This window comes from Plutella xylostella, chromosome 8 (genome assembly GCF_932276165.1).
Source record: "Plutella xylostella chromosome 8, ilPluXylo3.1, whole genome shotgun sequence".
NCBI classification, from domain to species: domain Eukaryota; kingdom Metazoa; phylum Arthropoda; class Insecta; order Lepidoptera; family Plutellidae; genus Plutella; species Plutella xylostella.
In genome coordinates this window covers 493538-519716 of record NC_063988.1, presented here as the reverse complement: position 1 = coordinate 519716, position 26179 = coordinate 493538, and the positions used below count along the sequence as shown (strand labels likewise).

The 26179-nt window shown below is 39.2% G+C and overlaps 1 protein-coding gene across 1 annotated transcript in view; it reads right to left on the bottom strand.

The window, feature by feature from the left end:
* The window catches only part of LOC105384314 (structural maintenance of chromosomes protein 1A), a 40458-nt gene that overhangs the window by 9140 nt on the left and 5139 nt on the right, over window positions 1–26179 (bottom strand). The window contains exons 6-24 of the mRNA XM_048622838.1: window positions 20816–20905; window positions 20352–20474; window positions 19727–19978; window positions 18873–19031; window positions 18259–18366; window positions 17657–17818; window positions 17074–17202; window positions 16667–16749; window positions 16122–16296; window positions 15642–15764; window positions 9364–9495; window positions 9101–9166; window positions 8668–8801; window positions 8039–8160; window positions 7048–7229; window positions 6634–6756; window positions 4590–4699; window positions 3955–4099; window positions 3463–3567 (exon numbers count right to left, since the gene is read on the bottom strand). Coding sequence (XP_048478795.1) covers window positions 3463–3567; window positions 3955–4099; window positions 4590–4699; window positions 6634–6756; window positions 7048–7229; window positions 8039–8160; window positions 8668–8801; window positions 9101–9166; window positions 9364–9495; window positions 15642–15764; window positions 16122–16296; window positions 16667–16749; window positions 17074–17202; window positions 17657–17818; window positions 18259–18366; window positions 18873–19031; window positions 19727–19978; window positions 20352–20474; window positions 20816–20905 — 2523 coding nt within the window. The remainder of the gene's footprint in view (window positions 1–3462; window positions 3568–3954; window positions 4100–4589; window positions 4700–6633; window positions 6757–7047; window positions 7230–8038; window positions 8161–8667; window positions 8802–9100; window positions 9167–9363; window positions 9496–15641; window positions 15765–16121; window positions 16297–16666; window positions 16750–17073; window positions 17203–17656; window positions 17819–18258; window positions 18367–18872; window positions 19032–19726; window positions 19979–20351; window positions 20475–20815; window positions 20906–26179) is intronic.

Here is a 26179-nt window from a genome sequence, read left to right as displayed (position 1 = left end):
AGGCCCCACGGTTCAAGACGACTTATTTTCAATTCTCGTGCGTTTTCGTCAACATAAATATGTCGTGACAGCTGATGTAGAGAAAATGTACCGGGCAATTGAAGTTAATCCTTCCCAACGATCTCTACAGCAAATTATTTACAGATCCGAGCCTTATTTACCGTTGAAGACGTACACCCTCAACACTCTGACGTATGGCTGTTCCTCAGCGCCATATTTGGCCACCAAGTGTCTTGTTTCGTTGGCTGATCAAGTGCAAGATGACAAGGTCAAATACGCAATCCAACGTAATTTCTACGTTGACGACTATTTAGATGGCGATGATTCCCTCGAAAAACTGAAACATACATGTCAGCAAGTAATTTCTACTCTAGATTCAGCTAAATTAAATTTAAGAAAATGGCAATCTAATAGTACAGACATATTACAAACAGTTATGGATTTGAAAGGCACTCCTTTAAATAATAAAAGCTTAGACTTAAATGAAAATACATCATGCAAAACTTTAGGTCTATATTGGTCATGTAGTCAAGATATGTTACTATTTTCCATAAATTTAAAACATAATCCTAATTCAAAAGTAACAAAAAGGCACATTCTTTCTACGATCAATCAAATTTTTGACCCACTAGGTCTTGTAGGCCCATGCGTTATGGAAGTAAAGGACATCATGAGGAAGTTATGGTCGGCAAAGTATGATTGGGATGATGAGGTATCAGTAGAGATAAAAAATCTTTGGCACACATTTGAAGACACACTACCAAAAATCAATAGTTTACGGATACCACGTTGGATCCTATGCGATGAGCCTTCCTCAATTGAACTTCATACCTTTACTGATGCATCTGAACGCGCTTATGGGACATGTATCTATGCTAGGACGGTAGGTAAAAATGGCACAGTTGATGTTCACCTATTAGTCTCCAAAAATAAGATAACACCCATCAAACCTACTACGATTCCTCGCCTTGAACTGAGCGGTGCATTAATGGGGTCAAGACTGTGTACCAAGGTCAAATCCGCTCTGACGGTCAAAGCACAGTGCTTCTTTTGGTCTGATTCTACCATTGTTCTAGGCTGGCTCTCTTCTCCGACAAACCAACTCAAACAGTTTGTTCGAAACAGAGTGTACGAGATACAGGAGAGTACCAGCGGTCACAAGTGGAGCTATGTGCCGTCAAAAGACAACCCGGCTGATCTAGTTTCCCGGGGGGTGAGGGCCGATGCTATCGGCGAGTCTTCTCTCTGGTGGAGTGGCCCCTCATTCTTATCAAAACCATGTTGTGATTGGCCAGTAATGCCTAACGTCAAGGAACAGAGTCTGCCTGAAATAGTTTTATTTTCCAACGCTGAAGACTCACACAAGATTCCTAATCCTATAGCAAACTTAATTCATAACAGGTCCAGTTTTACAAATCTAGTTAGAATCCTAGCTTTCGTGCTAAGATTTATAAATAAATGTCACAAAAAAGAAAGCTTGCATGGTCATCTTTCCCTTTCAGAACTACAACGTTCAAAGGTCATGATTTTAAAGATGACACAAAAGGAAATGTTTCCTGAAGAATATTCCTTACTACAGTCTGATCAGTCTCTTCCTGCTAAAAATCGATTGCTTTCTCTTTCTCCATTTTTAGATGAGGATGGTTTAATTCGTGTGGAAGGCAGACTTAAAAATTCATTTTACTCATTTGATGTAAAACATCCCATTCTTTTATGTAGCAAACATCACATAACAAAGCTCATATTTAGATTACATCACATCAATCTCCACCACGCCGGCCCACAGTTACTCTTAGCCAACGTAAGGCAGACATATTGGCCACTAGGAGGCAGAAACCTGGCTAAGAGCACTGCCAGAGCGTGTGCAAAATGTTGCAGATTCAAAGCTGCTACTGTACAACCCATAATGGGGAACTTGCCTAATTCTCGAGTTCACTTGCAGTTTCCCTTTCTTAACACTGCGATTGACTATGCTGGGCCAATATTGATAGCCGATCGCAAAGGTCGAGGTTGTAGGTTAATAAAATGTTACATTGCTGTGTTTGTTTGCCTTGCAGTGAAAGCCGTTCACATAGAGCTGGTTACAGAGCTCACAAAGGAGGCGTTCATGGCTGCTCTGTCTCGTTTTATCGCTCGCCGCGGGCGGCCTCAGAATATTCACTCCGACCAGGGAACCAGCTTTGTTGGCGCTTCTAACGAATTACGACGCTTTTTAAGAGATACCTCTGATGATATCTCTGGCCAACTTGCTGATGACGGTATCAAATTTAACTTCATCCCACCATATACACCTCATTTCGGAGGATTGTGGGAGGCAGCTGTCAAATCAGTAAAATTCCACTTGAGACGAGTTCTAGGTCTAGCTCACTTGACATATGAGGAGATGTCAACTTGCTTAAGTCAAATAGAGGCTATTTTAAACTCTCGTCCCCTAACACCGCTCCCTTCAGATCCCTCCAATGACTTCACAGCCCTTACCCCCGCTCACTTCCTCATTGGACGGTCTCTCATGTCAGTTCCTCATCCGCAGGTCACAGATGCCAACATAAAGCTGCTGCCAAGATACCAGCGGGTTGAGCAGATACGACAACATTTTTGGAACCGGTTCTCTAACGAGTACTTGTCTTTGCTACAGCAGAAAACCAAATGGCACCGGTCTTCTCCAGAGCAGTTGATGGAAGGGACGCTGGTCCTAGTAAAGGACAGAACGATGCCACCACTACTCTGGCCACTGGGACGCATCATCAAGGTCCACCCGGGCACTGATGGCATCACAAGGGTCGTCGACGTCCTTACCAAGAAGGGCACCATACAGCGAGCCTACAACAACATCTGCCCGCTGCCAACTTCTTGAACACAGCGTTCAACCCGGGGAGCATGTTCGAGCACCGCGTCATCATAATCATTCATAATAATCATTCATTCAACTATTTACTTCATTCAATTTGTATCGCATTGTAACATTCATTCATTTTGTATAACTTCACTCAAAACCATTCAAAATTCGCTCTCTTACCTTTTGGATCTCATACAGAACACATCTACTTATCCGAAATATTGTAACGCGGCTCTTACTGTGAACCAGAATATACCATCATAAAAATACAGTCCACTCTCTCATTACTGGAACCCCAGGACTCCCTCGATAGGACACTAGGAATACTAGGATACCACATCAACAGGGCACTGGGTCCCGAACAGACTGCTTTACATGCCCATCCGACAGCATGGATCGTTTCACTGTTTTGGACATCAGGTGATCGGCCTTCTATGTCCTAACCAAACTTAGAAACACAAATTGATGGTCCCACCCGGTAATCGAACCCGAGACCTCTGGGTCATGAAGCGAAGCTTCTACCATTTGACCACAGAGGAAGTTCTTGCTAAACGCAGTTCAGAATATAGCGACTTTTATCAAAATAGGTAAAAGCGGGTGGTCTTATCGCTAAAAGCAGCAGTTACCTTCTCAAAGGCGAGCCGCGCCTTGTGCGCGCGCTTCCTCGCCGCCACGAACGCCTCGTTGGTGGCGCTCACCTTCTCACGCACTTCGTTCAGCTTTTGCATTGCCTGGAGACATAACCATAAACACATCAACATTTATTATCGTTTAAATAATTTCAGAGCGGTAGCTCAGTCGGGTCAGCGCTATCTTCTCGTGTCAGAGTTGCGGGATTAAAATATCATCGCTCTTACGGAGAAGGAATACATCGGGAGGATACGTGCACATCGAGATTTAGAACATCTAGATGTGTGAAGTGTGAATCCATCAATCCGTAGTGGATCAGAGTGGTGGGCAATGGTCCTAAGTCCAAGCTGAGGAAGGGAGTTTCAAAGATTCCACTCGAGAGAGCCAGGTGCAAGTACATACAGCCCCACAGAGAATATAGTGCCGATAATAGCTTTCATCCAGTTATTTCACACATTCGTCAGCAGTCTGAAGCCATATGCAATTACCCTCATATTAGGCGCCTGTATCTTGTCCACAGTAGCCTGCAGCGTGTTGATGCCCTTCTGCAGCTTGTCGGCGCGGCGCTTCACCTCGTCCGCCTCCTCCAGCTCCTTGAGGTTCTCGCCGAGCGAGCTGTAGTCCACGCGGATCCTGGGAAGGAATGGGAGGTTAATAATGTTATAATATACGGTTGCCTCACAAAGGATGATGAGTTAGTAAATTAAAAACGATAAATTTGTAATTGAAGCCACCTTATAAGGCCATCGCTGTGGCCTTATTGTCTACAGCACATGCTGAGCTGGCACCTTTTGACGCTCTTTATACGCTTTTTATGTTTTTCTTAGTCTTGTATTGTACTGTTTCCTATATTTTATGTTGTTGTCAAACTTCAGTCAGTTAAATAAATGTTTATATTAAAAATGATTGTTAAACTTTACTTGGAGCTTTCTTTTGTATACGTATTTAGTTGGCTTTGTACATTAAAAAGAGGATAAATCGTTTATAAGAAGTTATCGAATTATCCCTTTGTTAAGTTATAAAAAGGGAAGCTCGGTCGAAAAAAAATCACTCTGGATTTCTAATATGTTAAAACATTGGCCTTTCCCATATTTACAATAAATCATTTTAATATCTCACTGACCTGCTCTCGCGCTGGTACTGGTGCGAGGTGGACATGCTGTTGGGGTCGCTGGCCTCCGTCTCCGTGTCGTCGAGGCTGCCCTCCAGCAGCGGGATTATTATGTCGTCCATCTGCAATGTGGGATCATGTGTGAGATGGTGGTATTTTAATAATATACAACTGAAAATACTGTGTGTCCGTCTGTCATGAATAGTCATAATATTCAGGTTATTCAGTCTATTCTGAGCTGGCTGATCTTTCTCCTTATACTTTCTCCCCTATCACCTGCACACAGACTCCACAAAATCTCGGGAGTCTCAGTTTCGTAGTATAGATTAGATGGATGTTTTTTGCTAAACCAATTTGTTGAAGCTTGGTTTACATATAAGAATCTCTGTATCTTTTAAAACTGTAATAATATGTATGCTGTTGGTGTATCTACCTATAATAAATAAATAAATAAATAAATAAGAATCTCACACTTTTTATTATCACGCTGGATACTTTTATCCTGGAATTACCAAGTTAAAGCTGCATCTAGTTGGTTCATATTTTGTAATGATTAAAATAATCGAAAAATAAGTGTGTACAGTGAAACTATAAAGTCCTGAAATTAAATGAGGGCACTGCTATCTTTCATGTAGCAACCCTATATAGCGAAACATAACTGACTTTGATACTTGAAATTTTGCCTGTTAACTTCCTACCTATTTATGTATTTTACAAACAACTTACCATCCACAAAAAAGCTCTTATACAAGCTAGAAGGTGTTAATATGAAGGCTAATAGTGAAACCAATAAATATTTATTTAGATAACGTTATTACAACTGTATAAAAAAACTGGATCTATTGACGAAGGGCACACATAGTAAAGACATCAATAGGCTATGTCTGAAAAAATTTAACAACGCTCATATTTTTTCTGATGATAGGAATAACCCTCCGTATCATCCTAAAAAAATCTCAGATTTTTCCTATGCGTCAGTAATTTTATAAAAATAAAAACATTTTAAGTTTCACAAAACGGGGATATGATGGCACTTCAGGACTTTTTCCATCGTCTCTATAGGCATTAAAAAAAATATGATAGGTTTTGATGTGACGTTGTAGGTCTATGGATAGACGTGTGACCAAAGAGTATGTAAAAGCTGACGCCTGTCAATTTTTTCTTTTTTATTGCCCATATATTTTTATAGAGACGATGGAAAAAGTCCTGAAGTGCCATCATATCCCCGTTTTGTGAAACTTGAAATGTTTTTATTTTTATAAAATTACTGACGCATAGGAAAAATCTGAGATTTTTTTAGGATGATACGGAGGGTTATTCCTATCATTAGAAAAACTATGAGCGTTGTTCAATTTTTTCAGACATAGCCTATTTCTCTTTTTGGACGGCCAGTTCTGTTTCTTCCAGGAGTTAGAATAATATTCCATATTTTGCCCTCTTTGGCACGCTGGTCCGATATAACTATAAAATAAAATAAAAAAATCTTTGAGTTACACAATGCCCCCCAAATTCACACAGTGTGAATTTAGTAAGTAAACAAAAAATATATCTTCAAGTATCAAAATGTTAAGGTTTGACTCAACTGAAACCAGATGAAACCTACAATCAGTGGTATGTAAACAATGTTCGACTTGGGCTCTAAACCTAGGTTTATCGATAAACGAAGCGTTGGTACTAATAAAAAATGAGTTATTACAATTTGTACAATGCTACATACCCGTCATAGACGCTGTACGAGCGTAAACATCCTACAAATTAGACAAAATGTGTCCAGCTTGATGTTCCGCTAAACATTGTATTAAAACTCGATAACTAACTTCACTAGCTTGACTACGAATATTTTTCTTCATCTTCCTAATTGCAACCAAGCGTAAATTTTTGCTTTTATCTAGATTATCCCTATAATTAATAAGAAAATTCAAAAAAACAGCCAACCGCCTATTGACATAAACAATTGTTATGACTTTTATGTTTCTTTTCTAATGGTGCCAGGCTCCTGAAAATTTTAGTTCCTCAAACATTAATTTCAGGACTTTATAGTTTCACTGTATGTCACCTTGCACTGCCTCAGTATGTTGTGCCGGTCGCTGCGGCGGCTCTCGATCTTGGCCTCGAGGCTCGCGATCTGCTTCTGGATCGACTGGATGTCCTTCTGGATGCTCTGAAGATCTTTGCGGGCCTGAGGGAGGAAATATTGATATAAAGAATGTATAGGAAGATAAGTTATGGGTAAAGTTGCTGTTTCCATCACGACTCATCACCTCCCCACTGCTGGGGCACGGGTCTCCTTCCAATGAAGGAAGGGTTTTTAGGCCTAGTCCACCACACTGGCCTAGCAAAGCAAGCTTGTGCTGAGTTGTCAGGTAAGTGGGCAACCTGACTGTCAGATGATTTCAAGCTGCTCGAAGACCTCTGACTAGGCTTAACGTCTGCTGCCGAAGCAGCAACCGGGTTCCACTAGCGGCTGTACCTTCTCCGTGTCCTGGTCGCGCTGTTCATGGCTGGCCTTGGCGGCGGCTCGCTCCGCCTTCAGCGCCTCGGCGCGGCGCAGCTCGCGGTCGATGTCCTGCCGCTGCTTGGCCTCGGCTTGTCTGCCGGCCTCGAGCTCGTCCTCGCCGTCTTGCACGCAGCGCTCCCAGCGGGTCACGTTCTCTGGAGGGGGTGGAGTAGGGTTAGTATCGTGTCAAGAGTGTTTGAGTTAAAGATTCTATTTCCTATATGTATCACTAGATGGCGGTGTCGTCACCATTCGCGGTATGATTTGGTGTCTCAATCCAGCCTATATTATAGAGTGTGCAAGGTGTCGTGAAGGTATGTATCAAACAGATAGATACTCTTTATTTGTACCCAAAAACAGTTCAGCCGCGTCCAGGCCAGCGGGCGGATCGGCGGCACCGATGCGGAGATTTGTAAGTCATTTTCCGCCATAGAGTAAATAATACTAGTGAGTGCCGCCACTCCACCCGCTGGAGTCGTGGACGTGGCCTTACAGAACTTATTCTAAGATATATAGGTACAAAAGCTATAATATCATTAAAAGCGTCTTCCTGATAACCTTTCTTTGCGATTTCATCCAGACAAACAGAATATTGTGTTTAAAATGTCCAACCATTTATCGATGAGAAAAAGAGTGATTTTGACTGGTGTAATCGGAATCATAGAATAACAAGAAGGCGTTACTAGTGTAGCATGGCACTCTCGACTCGCTATTGACGACGGCTGAATGGTGTAGTGGTTAGTGACTCTGACTGCTATGCCGAAGGTCCCGGGTTCCATTCGATTTGGTCTCGGGTCTCGGGTGTTGATATTTAGTATGTATATAACTATGTATTTGTGTAAATATATCAGCTGTCTGACATCAATAACACAGGTTATGCCTAGTATGTGAGATGTCCCCACATATTTATTATTATTATTTTATTTGGTCATCCCTCATGCACCGAATTGCAAGTTTAACTCACTCTGCGTGTCCCGGGAGCGCTCGAACTCGAGGTTGGAGGTGATGCGGTCGATCTGCGCGTCGAACTCCATGCGCTTTTTAGCACGCTCTTGTTGTGCGCGCAGCTCACGCTCCTCGTACTGACTGGAACGGCAAATATTTAGGAGTGAAAAAGTGGGGTATTTTATAGATTGCAGATAGAAGTGTGATGTTGAGAAATGGAGTTAGAAAATAGCTTGGACCTTGACGCGATGTCACACGGGCGTTGTGTTAGCGCTGTATACTGACTGATACAAATAATTGTGGTGTTAAAGGTAGCTGAAATGCCAACGCTCTAAGAGTAACTTAACTACCGAGTGTTTTTATTATCACTATTATTTTGAGTACTTGCTACGACGGTACCTACGTTCTCGCCTGCCAGCCCCGTTAAAGACGTAAAACAGGCCGCCCAATCACAACCTGGCGACATTCTGTGGCACTCTCCAGGCAAAAGTTGTGGGGATGGAGAGGTAGGATCTCGCAGCCGCTGCCCAAGATCGAGATAGATGGAGAAATCTCCTGAAAGAACTTTATTCCTGCTGAGGGACGTCAGGATGGATCTGCTGGTCGCGGCTAGAGTGTAATTATACAGTGCGGTTCACTGCGGCTGACCGTATGTTGGCGACGCCGATGTCGCGGCAGAAGGCGCGGAACACCACGTCCTCCACGGTGTTCATGTTCTCCTTCACCTCCTGGATCTGCTGGTCGCGGTGCAGGATCTGACGCTCGATCTCTTCTACTTGTGGCTGGGGGAGGTAGAATACATTGTACATAAATTGAAATCTGCGCTTAGGCAGTTAAAGCTGGACACTGACCAACGTTACGGACTGTAATGTAATATTCCCAGCGAGCATGTTACGCAACGCTGCTGTGTTCAAAAATCGGCTCGTTGCTCGCTGGTTTCCCCGTAACACTACGTACTGACTGCACGAATGCTGGCTGTATAACATGTTACATTACACCTCGTAACTTTGGTCAGTACGCAATTGGCTCTAATACATTATATAAAAATTACAAAAACCATTGTAGGAAATGTATTACTTACACCAAACATCTCCATTTTCCTCTCCAACTCCGCCAACTCAGCGTCCAGTTGCTTGATTTGCTTCATCTGAAAAAAATGCATTTATAATTATTATATTATCATCAACAAGTAACGATATTTTAAGAAATTTAAAGTTAAAAAAATGGTCGATGAGTTTCTTTTTCCATTTTATCTCCTTACAGACCAACAAGGTTTTAGACAATTTTTTATATTTTGACATTCAAATAGTTTTTTCTTTGAAATAGATTATTTGTATGACTCACGGTGGTGTCCCTGTCGGTGACGGCGTACTTGAGGCGCGACTCCAGGCCGCGGATCTGCGAGTCCACGGTGGTCAGCTCCGACTCTTTGCGAGACTTCTTCATGGATTCACGGAGCTCTTCTGTCAGTTTCTCCTGCAAATTTATTTATTCATGAAGCATGGGAAGCCAGCAGTATGATTATAAGTTATAGACATAGTCACACTCACAAATATTCATCTCTCAAACGGTCAAGCGTTTTGTTATGCCGACGACACTGCCTTACTATTCTACGGAAAGAGTTGGACTGAAGCGTTTAATGTTGCTGAATTGGGATTGAACACAGTTATGAAATGGCTTAAAATAAATTTACTTTCACTCAATTTAGGTAAAACAAATTATATCTCGTTTTCCATACGAAACTCCTCGCAGCCTAATATTGATTTGAAAATAAAAGCTCATATATGTGATATGCATCATGAATGTTCTTGCTCTGAAATCGAAAGAGTAACTACCACAAAATATTTAGGAGTTATTATAGATAGCCACTTGACTTGGTACCCTCAGCTAGATATAGTAGCAAAACGCGCTAGGAGATTGATCTGGATTTTTAAACGACTCCGTAACGTTTGTGATCTACAGCTTATGAGGTATATATACAAAACCCTAGTACAGTCCCTACTTCTTTACTGCATAAGCGTATGGGGCGGCACTTTTAAAACAAAATTTGTGAGTATTGAACGTGCACAGAGGAGTATTTTGAAAATAATGCTTGGCAAGAGCAAATTTTATTCAACAGAAAAAATCTATAAAGACACAGATCTTTTAACAGTAAGACAATTATACATTCTACAATGCACATTAAAAGTTCACAAAAATAACGCGTTAGATATAACTATATTAAGTAAAAGAACCCATTACAATGTTATTAAGACTGATACCGTTGGAACAACTTTTGCCGCAAAGCAATTCGTGACACAATCTGCAAGATTATACAATAAAATAAATAGAATCCTAAACATATACCCAATGACCTTAAAAGAATGCAAAAACACGGTAACAAAGTGGCTGAAAACATTAAATTATAAGCAAACTGAAGACTTATTTGTAGAAATTCAGTAATGTAACAAAATAATCCAAAAATAATAAATTATAAAAAAAAACATTTAAAAAAAATAAAAAAAAAAAAACCAAAAAAAAAAAATTATATATGAGCAAGCTGAAGACATTTTTTGTATAACTGCAAAAAAATGATATGTCTTATTTTTATTTTATTTATCCAATGTTTAAAAATGATTTATGAATTGAAAAAAAAAATATAGTTAGGTATATATTATTATTATATCAAAATAATATAAATTCTAAAATAATATAATCAATATCCTAAAAATAATCATTATTATGTGTCTAAAAAAGTAAACACTAATAAATGTGTACTTATATTTAAGGTATAGGTATATTATAGGTAGCTATTTAAATAAATAATAGTTTATTCTTAAGATAATAATGTAGGTTTAAAATTAAGAAATATTTTTTTTCAAATACCATATATTTTGTAATCTGATCCTAAATTCACTAAGTCAATAGTTTATGTGGTCGCATCGTCCGGTAGATAAGAATACATGCTACGCCGAACTAACCTGCACTGGTAATGACATTCGGACTAGAATTGCTCGAGCTTCTCGATAGTTACTTTGTACATTCATGGCTCAAATACGATCGAACGGTCTTGTTTGATTCTTATCTACCTCACTTTTGTAACATTAGAAATAATAAATAAATAAATAAATAAATAAATAAACTTTATTTCAAAAATGTTACACAAAAAGTACCACAATACTAGTTACAATTGCTAGAATGAACTTATATTATAGAACTATAATAAATTACTTAATAATTAATTTAATCATGTAAATATTCCTTGTAACAATAAGGTTTTTAGATAATCACATTATGTAATAGTCCGTATGCGGTAATCCTCTGATGTCTAAACTAGGGAAACCCTGTAATATAGACATCAGTGACTTTCTCAGAAATAATCAATGATGCAGTTATCTATCAGATGTTCACACTCTTAAACAATTAATTAAACAATGTACATTCAGTAAAGTAGCAATAACAGTTGATAATAATGACATTGTGATATAAACTTGTACTATATTATGGGTACTTACTAATTTAAAATTAAGATTAAGGCATGCGTACAGAAAAATGAGAATTTAATAATTAATTTTAGCTAGTTGATGTTAGTAGACTTTCAGTTGACTGATAATCAAGGGATTTTAGATATTTCGTTACAGTAATCGTAAAATTATGTCTGTTAAGATTAACAATATTCAATGCCCTGTTTAATTTGTTATAAAGAAAACTTTCAAGATAACACGAAAAATGTTGCGCAAATGCTGTTCTATAACTGTTCTTCAAATTGCAGACTTTGTACGATCTTCGGTTATTTAGGGAGGGTTGGGAAATCTTTTTGTGTTGGTCAGTCACAATTTTCAGAATGAAAAGTTGGCGAACGGTTAAAACATCAGCTTTTTTATACAAGGTAGAGGTTGAATAAAGGTTGGGAAGGGATAGCATCGCTTTGAGGTTCGCTCTTTGTGCTCTTTCCATTACTATTAGGCGTGTTTTGACTATACCACCCCAGGTACCAATGCAGTAGCTTATCAGTGACTGGCATAGCGCATAATATATTGACAAGAGGATGTTTTTATTAGCAATGTCTCGAATTTTCCTAAAGGTGGCTATGACTTTACGAATTCTGTTGGCCAAACTAACTACATGATATTGGTAAGTGAGTTTGTTGTCAAGTAATATACCGAGGTATTTTACCTTAGAGGACCTATCAAGCTTTCCACATGTGCAGGCGTCGTATTGTCTACACTGAGGTTCGTGGGCAATAAGACCATAGTCAGCATGAGATGGTTGAGTTGATTCTGATATTGAAAATGTTAGATAAGTTGTCTTGTTAATGTTTAGTTTTAGGTGGTTGTTATTAAGCCAATTAGTTACGATATTAAGACCATGTTGCGATTTTTCAAATACCTCATTCCAGTTTTTCCCTTTGAATATCAAGGCCGTATCATCGGCAAATGAAACAATTGAACCACTTTGTAGTTTCAGATTACAAAGGTCATTAATAAAAATGAGGAATAGTGTTGGTCCAAGAATACTGCCCTGAGGGACGCCCACTGTGATTTCATGCGGTTCACTAATAAAATCACCAACCTTCACTGTCTGAGTCCTATTCTTGAGATAATTTTCGAATAACTTTAATTGTAGCCCGCGCACACCTACGTTTTGCAGTTTCTGTAGTAGTAGAGGAGTTGATACGGTGTCAAAAGCCTTCGCGAGATCCAAAAATACTCCAAGGCATCTTTCACCAGCATCAAGCCCCTCGACAATCTTATTGTTAAGCATGGAAACTGCATCGGATGTGGATTTTTGTTTACGGAAGCCGAATTGGTTTGGGGATAATATATTATTTTTTTCCAAGTATTGTACTAATTGTTTATTTATTATGCGCTCTAGTATTTTTGATATAGTGGGGAGAAGGGATATGGGCCTATAATTTCCGATGTCTTTTTTATTTGATGATTTATGTATTGGTATAATAATTGATCTTTTAAATATGTCTGGGAAAATTCCAGAATTAATTGATAGATTACAGATATGGACCAAGAGACCACTCAGTAATTCCTTGTTTTGTTTTAATACTATTGCCGGAATATTATCATGACCAGTTGAAGATGTAGATTTTAATGAATTAATTATGGATATAACTTCAGTAATGTCCGTCTCTAACAATACTAATGAGTACGGAATAATTTTAGGCAAATTAAGAGCGTTATTGTGAAATTCATCATTTATCGGTTGTAATGATACGCCAACTCTAGAAAAGTATTTATTAATTTCGTTGACTGATGCCAACGGAGAATGTGCCAAAGAAAGGAGGTCCGTAGAATTTTGTTTTTTATTTTTATAGTTTGATATATTATTTATTATTTCCCAAGTTTTTTTAATATTTGTTTTACCTGCTTTTTCTAATTCAGTTTTATGATATTGATTTTTGAGGTTTTTTGTTATGTTATTACAGTAGTTCCTATATCTAGTGTAAGTCAGCTTTAAAATTGAATTTTCGGGATCTTTTTTTAATTTCAAATGCATTCTGTCTCTATGCGAAATACACCGTAGAAGTCCTTGTGTGATCCAGGGTTTTATAGTTGACTTTCGCCTAGAGATAGTTTTGTAGGTGGTGTTAGCGTTCATTATGTCTGATATAGAGTTAACTAATAGTGACGTCGCTACATTGACATCACTAGATTCAAGTACGGGCCGAAAATCAAAGTTTTGTAAGTCTATCGAAATTTTTTCATAGTTAATAGAAGTTTTTGTTTGCTTATTTAAACATAACATAACAATATTATGTTTAAATAAGCAAACAAAATTAGACTAACTTTAACATAACAATATTAGAATAACTTTTTTTCCGCCTGTTATTTTATTTTGTTGTTTAATAAATTAATTATTAAATTGATTTGTTAAGTAGATTAGTTTATTAACTTATTGGGAAAGAGCGTTCATCCCTAATACAGGTTCTGCGAACTTAAAAGGGATGTACTTTAATATAGATTAAGGGCCGATTTTTCAATGCTCAGATAGACAGACAGATAGCGTTTATTCGACAGATAGCGAAATATTCAATTTTTCAATCGTCAGATAGAACTTATTCGTCCAATAACTCAGTTACCTGGAGAATAAATCTATCTGCTGCTTGGGCCGCCAGATAGTGCTTATTCGATTGATAATTTGACATTGTTTGACATTTGAGGTTATTAAGAAAGTGAGAATAATCATCATTTTCAATGTTTATTTTCGATGATATTGATGATTTGGCGATCGAAGAAGAGGCAGTAGTGAACGAGTATATTAATCCAGTAGAAAGGAAAGTCAGAGTCGTGAAAACGAGGCCTGATCATTACAGCATGTGGGATGCAAAAGAATTTCATCGCCGAAAGGCACCAGACTAGAAACATTATGTTGATTTATTTTCAATCATTAATAGGTAGGTAACCTATACTATGCTATATATAAGTATCTAAGACATCCCTCCGGCTTGGCGGGATGATCTTCAATGTCCAGTATTGGACTGCTATAGGCTGAGGAGAAAAGAGAGAAACCATCCAGTACTTGATAATAAAACATATATAGGTGTTATAGTTATTTCTTTCAGTTTTTATTTGTTAATTCTAAATTAAGGATATGTTGAATGGTAATGTTGGAGCAAATGCCTAACACCTTTTCTTCTACATCGATAAATGGAGGTGCATTTGAGGGCCCACCTCCAGTTTTGTACATCTCTTGCCTTTGCAGGGAAGACTTCTTCTTCATTGTTTTTTTGATGCCCTCGTACTTTAACTTAAGTGTTTTCCATGAGCGGACACTTGTGGTTATACCACTGGAGTTAAAAGAAAACTCAATTTTCTTCCATGCAGTCTCCTTATCTTTATTTGTTGCAGCATCGGTCTTTTTATTTTCTATGACATGTTTGAATTTATCTACCAAACTCACTACACAGTAACTTCAGCATTATTAAAATTCGCTAAACGCTCTCTTTTTTGTGAAACCATTGTGATACAAAAATAACAAATTTAAATACCAAAATCAAAACAACCAAACCAAACAGTCAGTGAGGCTTGTGGCTTGATTGCTCTTTGCTTGACAGTGATAGTTGACACTGACAATTGAAATAGTATTCTGTCCTGCTTTAGCACTATAGTGTCTGCATATACTTGTTTCATCTCTCCTGAGTTCAAATAGAAAAATCGGTAAGATAGTTATCTATGGAATAAATCACAATTGAAAAATGGTTTAGCAACTACCAGGCCGATAAACAGCCAAATAAAATTATTCGTTAGATAGTTATTTGACCTTTTATCCTGGCATTGAAAAATCGGCCCTAAGACTATTTACTTAATAAAGAAATTTTTGATTTTGATTTTTTTTTGATAGTCAAATTTTTAGTAACAAACATGCCAGTTAAATGGTTTCACACATATAGGTATAGAACCATTTATTGCTGAGTGACTGGGAGTGACTACTCGTCGACTGGCTTTCTGGTATGAGCTTGGTTGCTCAGCTCACTACAATAGATAGATAGCTAGCAGTAAGATCAGCTGAGATGAAATCAGCTCTTAGATAGTTGTAGAATTGGAAGTCAAGCGAAATTATTTTGGGTCACATAAATAACTGATAAAACTCCACTCTATGCGCAAATAAATCAACCATATAAATCTCACCTTCTTGGACTTGAGTTGCGAGAGGTGCTTCTCGTCCCAGCGCTTGGCCTTGCGCGCCAGGTCCAGCGAGCCGCCCGAGATGATGCCCGACTTCTGGTAGAACGTGCCGTCTAGCGCCAGCGCCTGCGGGGGGAGGTAGTCTTGTTACAGTTAGATGGGGATAGAGGGTGGGGGAAAATTGGCGAGAGATAACATAAAGCCTTGTAATAAGAATTAGGCTAAATACAAGAAGTGTAGACGATGGGATCGCGCTGTTGTTTCAGTAACTCTGACTTATTTTGAAACTTTTTGAGACAAATATTTGCGAGTAAAATTTGCCGAAACCGTACGACGCCATTGGCGCGTGCTATACCCCTCCGCCGTTCTTCCGTTGTGGCTATGACTCGCTTCAATTTCATATTTATTCGTTCACAAATGCAACATGCAAAGATGAGCCGCCACATTGGCCAGAACACAATCTATCCTTCAATATGTGCGTACGTCGTATCTGGTGGCCTTGTTGCGGTCCAGGTCGTAGGCGACGCGCGACGCGTCCTCCGGCGTCTCGCACACCAGCGCGTTGTTGGTCACGAACAGCACGGCGCGGTGGATGGCTGCGGGCTCGAAGCGGAGTACGTCGAAGAGGAGCTTCACGTTTTTGGGTTCGCGGATGTCACTGTGGAGGGAGGTGTAGTGGTGGTTAAGGTGAGATAATGAAAGGTGGAAAATAGCAGAAGCTATGGTGACAAAGAATAAGACAAAGTGTGAGATGGTAGATTTTTCCAAAGTTATTAGGTTGATTTAATGAGGAATCGTAACGCAAGCTCTCCCGCCCCCTGAACTGACAACCTTCCAATAGTGAATGGATTAGGAAGGTCAAGGAGAGAGAATTGAAGTGCTTTTTGGAAGAGGCCATGATCAGAATTAGACGTTTTCGGGATGATGATAATGAGGTTTTTTTATGATTTAGTTACCATTAGTAAACACAATTTGTGATTGAATAATGCATCCGTATTTTGTTTACAAGTAATATATGTATTTCTCACCGCAATCTCTCCTTCAGCGGCTTAGCCTGGATGTAGTCCAGCGGCAGGAAGGTTTCCGGTTCCAACATACGCTCTTTCAGCACCTGCAAATTTAACACCCATCACAAGTTCAGTTGAGTATAGTCAACAAAACAAATGTAGAAAATATTTAAAAATTTATAAGATGATTAAAACTTTACTGTGATTGTTTTAAGGCACCAGTTTAAACAATGATGTTATTATGTTACAAATTTAAATTTTACACTTGTTTTAAAGTAGTTGTAGGCACCGTTAAAACTACATTTTATATATACTCATTATGTATTTCATTAGTTGTTAATATGACCAATAGAGATAGCTCTACACGAGAGCAAGAGTGGCAATACCTATTTGTTTATGTCACACCTCAGTTTTGAGTTAAAAAATACCTGAATGCACTTCCGGGCAGTCTTCTCGCTGTCCACCACGATGGCCTCCATGTACTTCCCCAGCACCTTGGTGATGGCCACGTTGTAGCGCTTGTGCGTCGGCTGGCACATGTTGATCATGCGGTCGTACTGTTGAATAAAATGGATTTTGGTATTTGAGTGTGATATTTGTTGAGATATATTTTAAGTATTGCAGGTGAAATTCTAAGTTGGTCGGTGTGGATGTACCGGTGGCTCACTGTGTATTCTATAAATATAAAGTCATGGGACATAAAAAGGATGGTTCACAAATCGATTCAATTCCATTAGTTTTCATTACACGGTCCATTAGCACCACTTCTTCTTAGCATGTCGGTGATCAGCAATAGAGTCTAGGGTTAGACACTGTGGTCAGAGGATTAACTAGTCATAATAGGGTCATTCGTGCCACGTGCACGGCAGGAGTTTCCTTTTATGCACCTTCTAGCGCCGCGGTACTGTGGGGTTACCATCACTAAACATTAGCAATTAACAAACCATAAGCAGCGTCGTTCGCCTATCAAATCAGAAGTAATTTATATGGATCTGTAGATACTGTACTGACCACGCCGGGTATCTCCCGCTTGAAGCTCTCCACGATCTCCTGCTTCTTCTTCCTCCGAGCCTCCTCGTGCTTGTCCACTCGCGCGTCCCCGAGCTGCGCCGCCACGTCCTCGAGCTGCGCCTGGATCTCCGCGGCGCGCCCGCGGCACTCGCCCACGTCCGTCTGCGGAGAGATATGTGTGAAATGTGTGGAGGTGGGTTTGGGTTGGGGGGAAATGGGTTTTGGATGGTATGTTTCTTTTGGGTAGTTGTTCCAGTTTGACAGGAAGATCTAGTGGTTATACTTATATGGAGTACGTCATATACACCATGTATAGCGTAAGTTTGGTGATACAGATAATAACAATAAACGAAAAGACTGCTTTACATCTTCGACAGCATGGGCCTTGAGTATTGAATCATTTCACTTTTTGGAAAAAAATTATGGTCTCACCCGGTATCACTGGGTGTTAAAGACAAACTTGTGACACTAGACCATACGGGCTAAACACCGATCATAAGTCTATGGTCTATCAAAGTGTAAAATATGTAACCATGAATACACCACACACAACAAGCCCATGCTATACAAGTGTGAACCATGTAACACAGTATCCAGCTGACCTGCAGTTCCTTCCGCAGGCGGCGCTGCTCCTCCAGCGCTTGCTCCGAGCTGCGGATGTGCTCGTTGAGTTTTTCTACCCGCTTGACTGCCTCGTTGCGTTCTCCAGCCTGGGTATTAGCAAAACAATATAAATCAACAAAATAACATCAAATTTAAAAGGTGTAAGCCAAAATGTTGTCACCCAATAATATAATCCATAGGCTATCCAACGGCGAACAGAGCCAGTAATATGTGCTCCAGACATATACACAATTAACAATATATCTTGATTCCCTTTCGCTTTAATTAAAAACTAGTGGAATGCATTATGTCCTAATTTTAACTTAACTTAATTATCTATGGACAAGTGTATTTTTTTTCGACATACAGCCTCAGATCACTACCACATAAGCTTATGGGTCGATTACACTTAACGAGTACAGTGGCGAGTCAGTGTCCACGGCCGCGCACTCGGTCACTTGCTAGCCGTTCATTGGTCGAGGATCGGCCGAGGATACTGTATCACCACTGTACTCGTTCGGTGTAATCGACCCATTAGGTGTCAAAATTTAACATTATAATCATCCTCTCTGTTACAATACCCCTTTTGCAACACAGATATCCTTATCCTCACCTTCTGTCGATGTTTGTTCTCCAGCTCGCTCCGCTTCCTGGTCTCATTATCAAGCCTGTCCTGGTCGGCCTTCTGCTCACGGTTCACGGAGTCCAGCTCCTGCAGGTAGCGCGCCGCGCGACGGGACGCCTCCATCTTCAGCTCCTCGTATTCGCGGATCTGCGGAGGAGGATGGTTTGTTTAACATTGTACCTATATCTCGTACCGTACGTGAAGCACTGCACATTGCAACATTTAAAGCAAAGTTAATGAAGGCGACTTTCTGTATTTATGCTTAGATTCAAAACTAGAGAACGGATTTTGATTAATTTCTTTTAATATATTGGCTTAATATGTACGAGTTTAACAATAGTCAATAAATAAAATTATGATAGCAGCCATGTATCTTAAGTATGGCCGTCATTTTCATATTGACAGAAGAAAATAGACGGTCACTCTGAAACTGTGTAGCAGATACCTGGTCAGACACAACATAATAATAACATTTCATAAAGATTAATGTTGTCAAACGGGCCTCTACATGTTGGCTTCAGCCCCATGCACGGCTTCCAAATGTCCGGGACCCGATGGTCCCGAGATGGTAACGACACAACATAATAATAATCTTTATTTCAAAACATTCTTACATTCTTGTTTTACATATACAGTAGAACAAGGGTGAAGTCTCTATTCTAAATTATAAATACGATAATGAATGACCCCTGGAATGACCCCCTGAGTCATCCCCGTTCGGCTTTGTATACCCTTTCTGCAACACCTGTAGATATCATCTGAGAGGCGTAATAGAGTTTCAACCTAGCAAGCAATCAAAATATATTCCAGATTAGGTAATTTACATGAAATATATAACATACCTGAGCCTCCTCCAAATGCACATCCGACCGGCCCGTATTAGCCTGCCCGGTGGCCGTCCGCTCCCACGTGGCCTTCTCCTCCTCAATCACCCTCAACTCTTCCTCCAGCTTCCTGATGTCGGCCTGGTGCGCCTCGTGGGCTTTGCGCGCTTGTTCTAAGGTTTTTAGAGCGGATTCGAGCTTCTTCTGAGTGTGGGTGACGCGCTCTTTTGCTTTGATGAAGGTTGGGCGCTTCTTGGAGATTTCTGCTTCCTGAAAAATTGAAGGGTTTTTTATAGGCTTGTTTTCTTTTGTGAATGTACCTACATGGCATCGGATGTATTCCTAGAAGGTATTACATCACATCTAATTTACACAATACTACCAGTGTTGAGTAGTTTTTTATGCATGTTTGAAACAGAAAACATGACGTTTCTACTTTTACAATATCATCCCTTACCACAAAAACTAGCCAAATATTAACCCCTCACATCCAGAGAAATCAGACACAATTAAAAATAGATTTTTGTGTCTGGTTTACCAATGGGTCATCGGGATGTAAGCGGTTAATCAGATACATATACTAGAGTCTACAGTTAAAATATGGAAAAATATTTTACAACTTATAACTAGTGTTCCTACTCACCACTTCTCTAATCTCCTGCTCGGTCTTGGCGAGCTCGCGCGCGACGGCCCCGGCCTCCTTCTTCTTCTCTCTCAGCGTCTCCTCCGCCTTTCCTCTCTTTCTCTCCACCTTGGCCAGCTCCGCCTGTCAATTAATTACATAAATGTTATTTATACTATCTCTAAACAATATACATTAGAAGTCGCATACTTTTTACCTTATATGTAGTTAAATCAGACTTTATTGACAGAAGAAAGAAAGATTTCTTTCTTTTCTTTCTTTAAATCAGACTTTATTGACATGTTCAGCGCAACCAGACTCTTCATATAAATAAGGCTGCATACAGAAAGAAAGCTGGAAACTTGGGAAGTGCTTACTATTTATATATATTTTCTGTATACGGTCTAAGCTAATATTTTCATACATAGAGTTCAATATAAACACAAATAAGTCACGTCGAAATGTAGTAAACCTTCATCCCTCACCTGCTTGTGCTGCACCTCCTCCTCCAAGTTCTGTATGTCGCGCTCGTTGTGGTACAGGTGAAACAGCTGCAGCTCCACTTTTTGCTCTTGCTGGAAGACGTAGGAGGGTTGATGGATGAGTTATGGATGGGTATTTGTAGTAGTTTTATAAATATCTGGTTTGTAAATTTTAATTGCAATGATAGATCAACAGAGTGTTTATAATTTATTCTAGTGAGGAAACCACACTATATTTATTTAGTTATCATTTAGTTACCATTGTGAAGTTCTTGGAAAAGACTACATGAAATTTACTTTTGCTTGATGTATAAGTTATATTTTTGTTGCACTTTAAAAACTTCTGTTGATTAGCCAACCCCACTCACAACCCTAGAGGATCTACTATGTACCACTATAATTTCCCCCCCCCCCCCTCTCTCTCTCTCACTACTATAAATAATAAATAAATAACTTTATTGATCCAAAAACATGTAAAAATATACATCGAGTGAACACTATAAATATGGTAAACCTTGCCACCTAAACTAGGTTTAAAGCCTGTAATATAGGTGACAAGCTCTTCCGTTAAATCTAAGTAAGAGCATGTGAATGTATACAATTTTACAGACAAAAAGTATTGACAAAAACAAGAAAATTAAATTTTAAAAATAACATGCAAACTTAACTAACTATAATATCTTTTGAAAAACAATTTTGAATGTTATATAATATATGTATGTATATAATCACTAAGATTATTAATTTTTATATGTATGTAGGTATCTAGTTAGTAGACTAAATTTATAAGCAATAGCAGCTATACCTCACAGATAATTAATTTCAGTTACAGTATTTTCATTATAGAAGGAACTACATTATCCCCGAAGGGGTGATATTAATAATTTTTCTGTCTCTTCATAATTAAGTGGTTTGAGCCAGTTTAAAAGTATTCGCTTGATTTCAAATTTATTTAGAGCATGAATATTATATAATTTGTTAGCAACATTATAAAGAAATCCACCAAGGTAGGTCTCTAATCTGTTAATGAAACAAGTCTTAAAGCCTTCAGTTTTAGAGATGTTATGGGAACGACGGGTCGCGATGGTGGCACAGGAGGGAGAATAATGCGTAGACGAATGGTACCGAATTATAGCACACTGGATATATAACTGCCTCACCGTAAGCACACCGCACTCTCTGAATAGGTCGGAAGTTGGGTATCTGATGGGCTTGAAAGAGCTTACTTTCAGTATTGCTCTTTGAGCGCGCTCAAGTGGTAGCAAGTACGTTTTGAACGTACCTCCCCAAGAATTAATGCAATACGTAAGTATTGATTGGCAAAGCGTAAGATATACCATTTTAAGGAGACAAGGGTTAGCTACATGGCGTAAAGTGCTAAAAATTGCCATCAGTCTTCTTATTCTTAGGGTAAGGTTGGCAATATGGTACTTAAATGTAAGATTACAGTCGATAACAACTCCTAAATACTTTATTTTATCTACACTTTCAAGTAGAGTGCAGTTGCAATCCTGTGAAGCCGATGAAGCATCGCCGGGGCAGATGTGAGCCCGGATTTTGAGGGACTGAATTGATTTCCGAGGTTTGCGAATAGAAAAGGACATATACTTGGTTTTATCTGCATTTAACGTCAAACTATTTATGAGTAACCAATTGTTTATTATGTTAAAACCGATTTGGGCGCAGTTAAAAGTATCGTTCCAGTCGTCCCCTTGAAACAAAAGCGCCGTGTCATCGGCAAAGGTAACGATTTTACCTTTAAGCAAATCTATGCTACACAGCTCATTTATGTATAGCAAAAAGAGGGTTGGCCCAAGGATGCTACCCTGTGGGACACCATAAGTAACAGGTAATGGATCGCTAACGTAATTTCCCACCCTAACAACTTGAACCCTGTCTGTAAGATAGTCTCTGAACAAGTCTAGAGGGACACCACGAACTCCAACGCTTTCAAGCTTGCACAATAACTTCGGTACCGATACCGTGTCGAAAGCTTTTGCCAAGTCTAGAAATATTCCTAAGCATTTCTTCCCTTTGTCTAAATTTGTAGCAATAAAGTTAGTCAGCTGCGACACTGCATCGGCCGTTGATTTGCCACTTCGGAAGCCGAACTGATTAGGAGACAAAATAGACATTGACTCGAGGTATGAGACAAGACGGTTGTTCAATAGACGTTCCAATATTTTCGATAGCGTAGGCAAGATAGAAATCGGTCTATAGTTATTGATCAACGTTCTGTCACCAGCCTTGTATACAGGTATAATAATTGCCTTTTTGAAAGCGGTGGGAAAAATACCTGTGGTGAGGGCCAGATTGCAGATATGGGTGAGAGGTGATATTAGGTATTCTTTGTTTTGTTTGATGACTTTTGAAGCATCATTTCATTTGTTAGCAACATTATAAAGAAATCCACCAAGGTAGGTCTCTAATCTGTTAATGAAACAAGTCTTAAAGCCTTCAGTTTTAGAGATGTTATGGGAACGACGGGTCGCGATGGTGGCACAGGAGGGAGAATAATGCGTAGACGAATGGTACCGAATTATAGCACACTGGATATATAACTGCCTCACCGTAAGCACACCGCACTCTCTGAATAGGTCGGAAGTTGGGTATCTGATGGGCTTGAAAGAGCTTACTTTCAGTATTGCTCTTTGAGCGCGCTCAAGTGGTAGCAAGTACGTTTTGAACGTACCTCCCCAAGAATTAATGCAATACGTAAGTATTGATTGGCAAAGCGTAAGATATACCATTTTAAGGAGACAAGGGTTAGCTACATGGCGTAAAGTGCTAAAAATTGCCATCAGTCTTCTTATTCTTAGGGTAAGGTTGGCAATATGGTACTTAAATGTAAGATTACAGTCGATAACAACTCCTAAATACTTTATTTTATCTACACTTTCAAGTAGAGTGCAGTTGCAATCCTGTGAAGCCGATGAAGCATCGCCGGGGCAGATGTGAGCCCGGATTTTGAGGGACTGAATTGATTTCCGAGGTTTGCGAATAGAAAAGGACATATACTTGGTTTTATCTGCATTTAACGTCAAACTATTTATGAGTAACCAATTGTTTATTATGTTAAAACCGATTTGGGCGCAGTTAAAAGTATCGTTCCAGTCGTCCCCTTGAAACAAAAGCGCCGTGTCATCGGCAAAGGTAACGATTTTACCTTTAAGCAAATCTATGCTACACAGCTCATTTATGTATAGCAAAAAGAGGGTTGGCCCAAGGATGCTACCCTGTGGGACACCATAAGTAACAGGTAATGGATCGCTAACGTAATTTCCCACCCTAACAACTTGAACCCTGTCTGTAAGATAGTCTCTGAACAAGTCTAGAGGGACACCACGAACTCCAACGCTTTCAAGCTTGCACAATAACTTCGGTACCGATACCGTGTCGAAAGCTTTTGCCAAGTCTAGAAATATTCCTAAGCATTTCTTCCCTTTGTCTAAATTTGTAGCAATAAAGTTAGTCAGCTGCGACACTGCATCGGCCGTTGATTTGCCACTTCGGAAGCCGAACTGATTAGGAGACAAAATAGACATTGACTCGAGGTATGAGACAAGACGGTTGTTCAATAGACGTTCCAATATTTTCGATAGCGTAGGCAAGATAGAAATCGGTCTATAGTTATTGATCAACGTTCTGTCACCAGCCTTGTATACAGGTATAATAATTGCCTTTTTGAAAGCGGTGGGAAAAATACCTGTGGTGAGGGCCAGATTGCAGATATGGGTGAGAGGTGATATTAGGTATTCTTTGTTTTGTTTGATGACTTTTGAGGAGATGCCATCCCATCCTACTGAGCCAAGTAATTTAAGGGAATCAATAGTAGCATTTATTTCAATTGGTCAGTTGGAATCATTGTAAATGAATTTGGAAGCTCCGCTGGTGGAGAATGACGCCGAGGTATATCGAGGTTAGCTATTTTCTCTGCCAGATTTTTACCTACGTTAGCGAAAAAGGAGTTTGTTTTATTTACAGCGACAGTCGGTGAGCTATCCGATTTCAGTATGTCCTGGGCAGAATCCTTTTTAGGTTTACGGTGAGTAATGCTGTTAATAGCTTCCCATGTTTTTTTGATTCCCAAATTGCTAGCACTTTCTAGTTCATTTCGATCATACTGCCTTTTTATTTTTTTAATTAATTTCCCGCAAAAATTCCTATACCGCGAATAGGTGAGTTTTAAAAGATAATTATCTGGATCCTTCCTAACTTCACTGTGTAACTTGTCTCTATGTTTGACACAACGAAGAAGACCTGGTGTCATCCACTGCTTTAAAACCACTTTTCTTCTAGGTATCTTGACGTAGATAGTATTTTTAGTGACTATATCCGAAATACACCGGACCAGGTAGTCAGTTGCTATGTTGCAGTCGTTAGATTCTAATATTGGACTAAAATTTAAATTTGAGAGATCTTTGCTTATCGCCGGAAAGATAATTTTGGGTACAGTGGTACATGGTTTGAATTTTTTGAGGTCAGATTTTAGTGAAAATAATATTGAATCATGATCCGTTATAGAGCTCTTTATCACTAAAGTGGTGGTGGCATTATTACTTCTTACGAGCACGTGATCTAAACAGCTGTTAACTCTTGTAGGGATGGTGTGAGAGGGCCAGAAACCTAAAGAATGAGTCATGTTTAAGTACTCCTCAGCATGCCGGTCTGTCGACATAGGAGTAATGTCAATGTTAATATCTCCAACTAATACAATATTTTTATATCTAAGAAGTGAACCGAGAAGCGAGCTTAGAGAATCTAGGAAATTCTCAATTGACTTGTAAGAAGGTGATCGATATATAGAGACTATTGCAGTAGATTCAATGATTGAAACTAGGCAATTAGCATCTTGGAATTTTGGCTCATAAGATTGACTAGATATATCACTTCTGATGTACACAATGACACCATCATTTTGTAAAATATAGTTGCTAGTTATATAGGTGTAGTAACCGTCAAGTGGAGGGGCAGAATTATTTACCGATAACCAACATTCCGTTAACACAATAATATCCGGTAGTAAGCCAATTCGAGTTAGGAGAGTGGAAAAACTGTGAAAGTTACACCAAGCACTTCTGATATTTTGCGTTATAATAGTAAATGAATTTTCCTGCGATAACATATATTTAGGGCAATCCTCAGCACTACATATCAATGACTCTGGGTTAGAAAGGCTATCCAATATGTTAGAATTAAAATTAAAGTTATCATCCATTTGTATATTTGTTAACAAATACACTAGCAACATTAACCACAGGGGTAAATAACTGTTTTGGGACAGAAATATTTAACTGACAGAGTAGCCCAATAATAAGTGGGTAGCTAACTGCAGCGTGAGTCATCAGTCGGTTAATAATGCTTTTA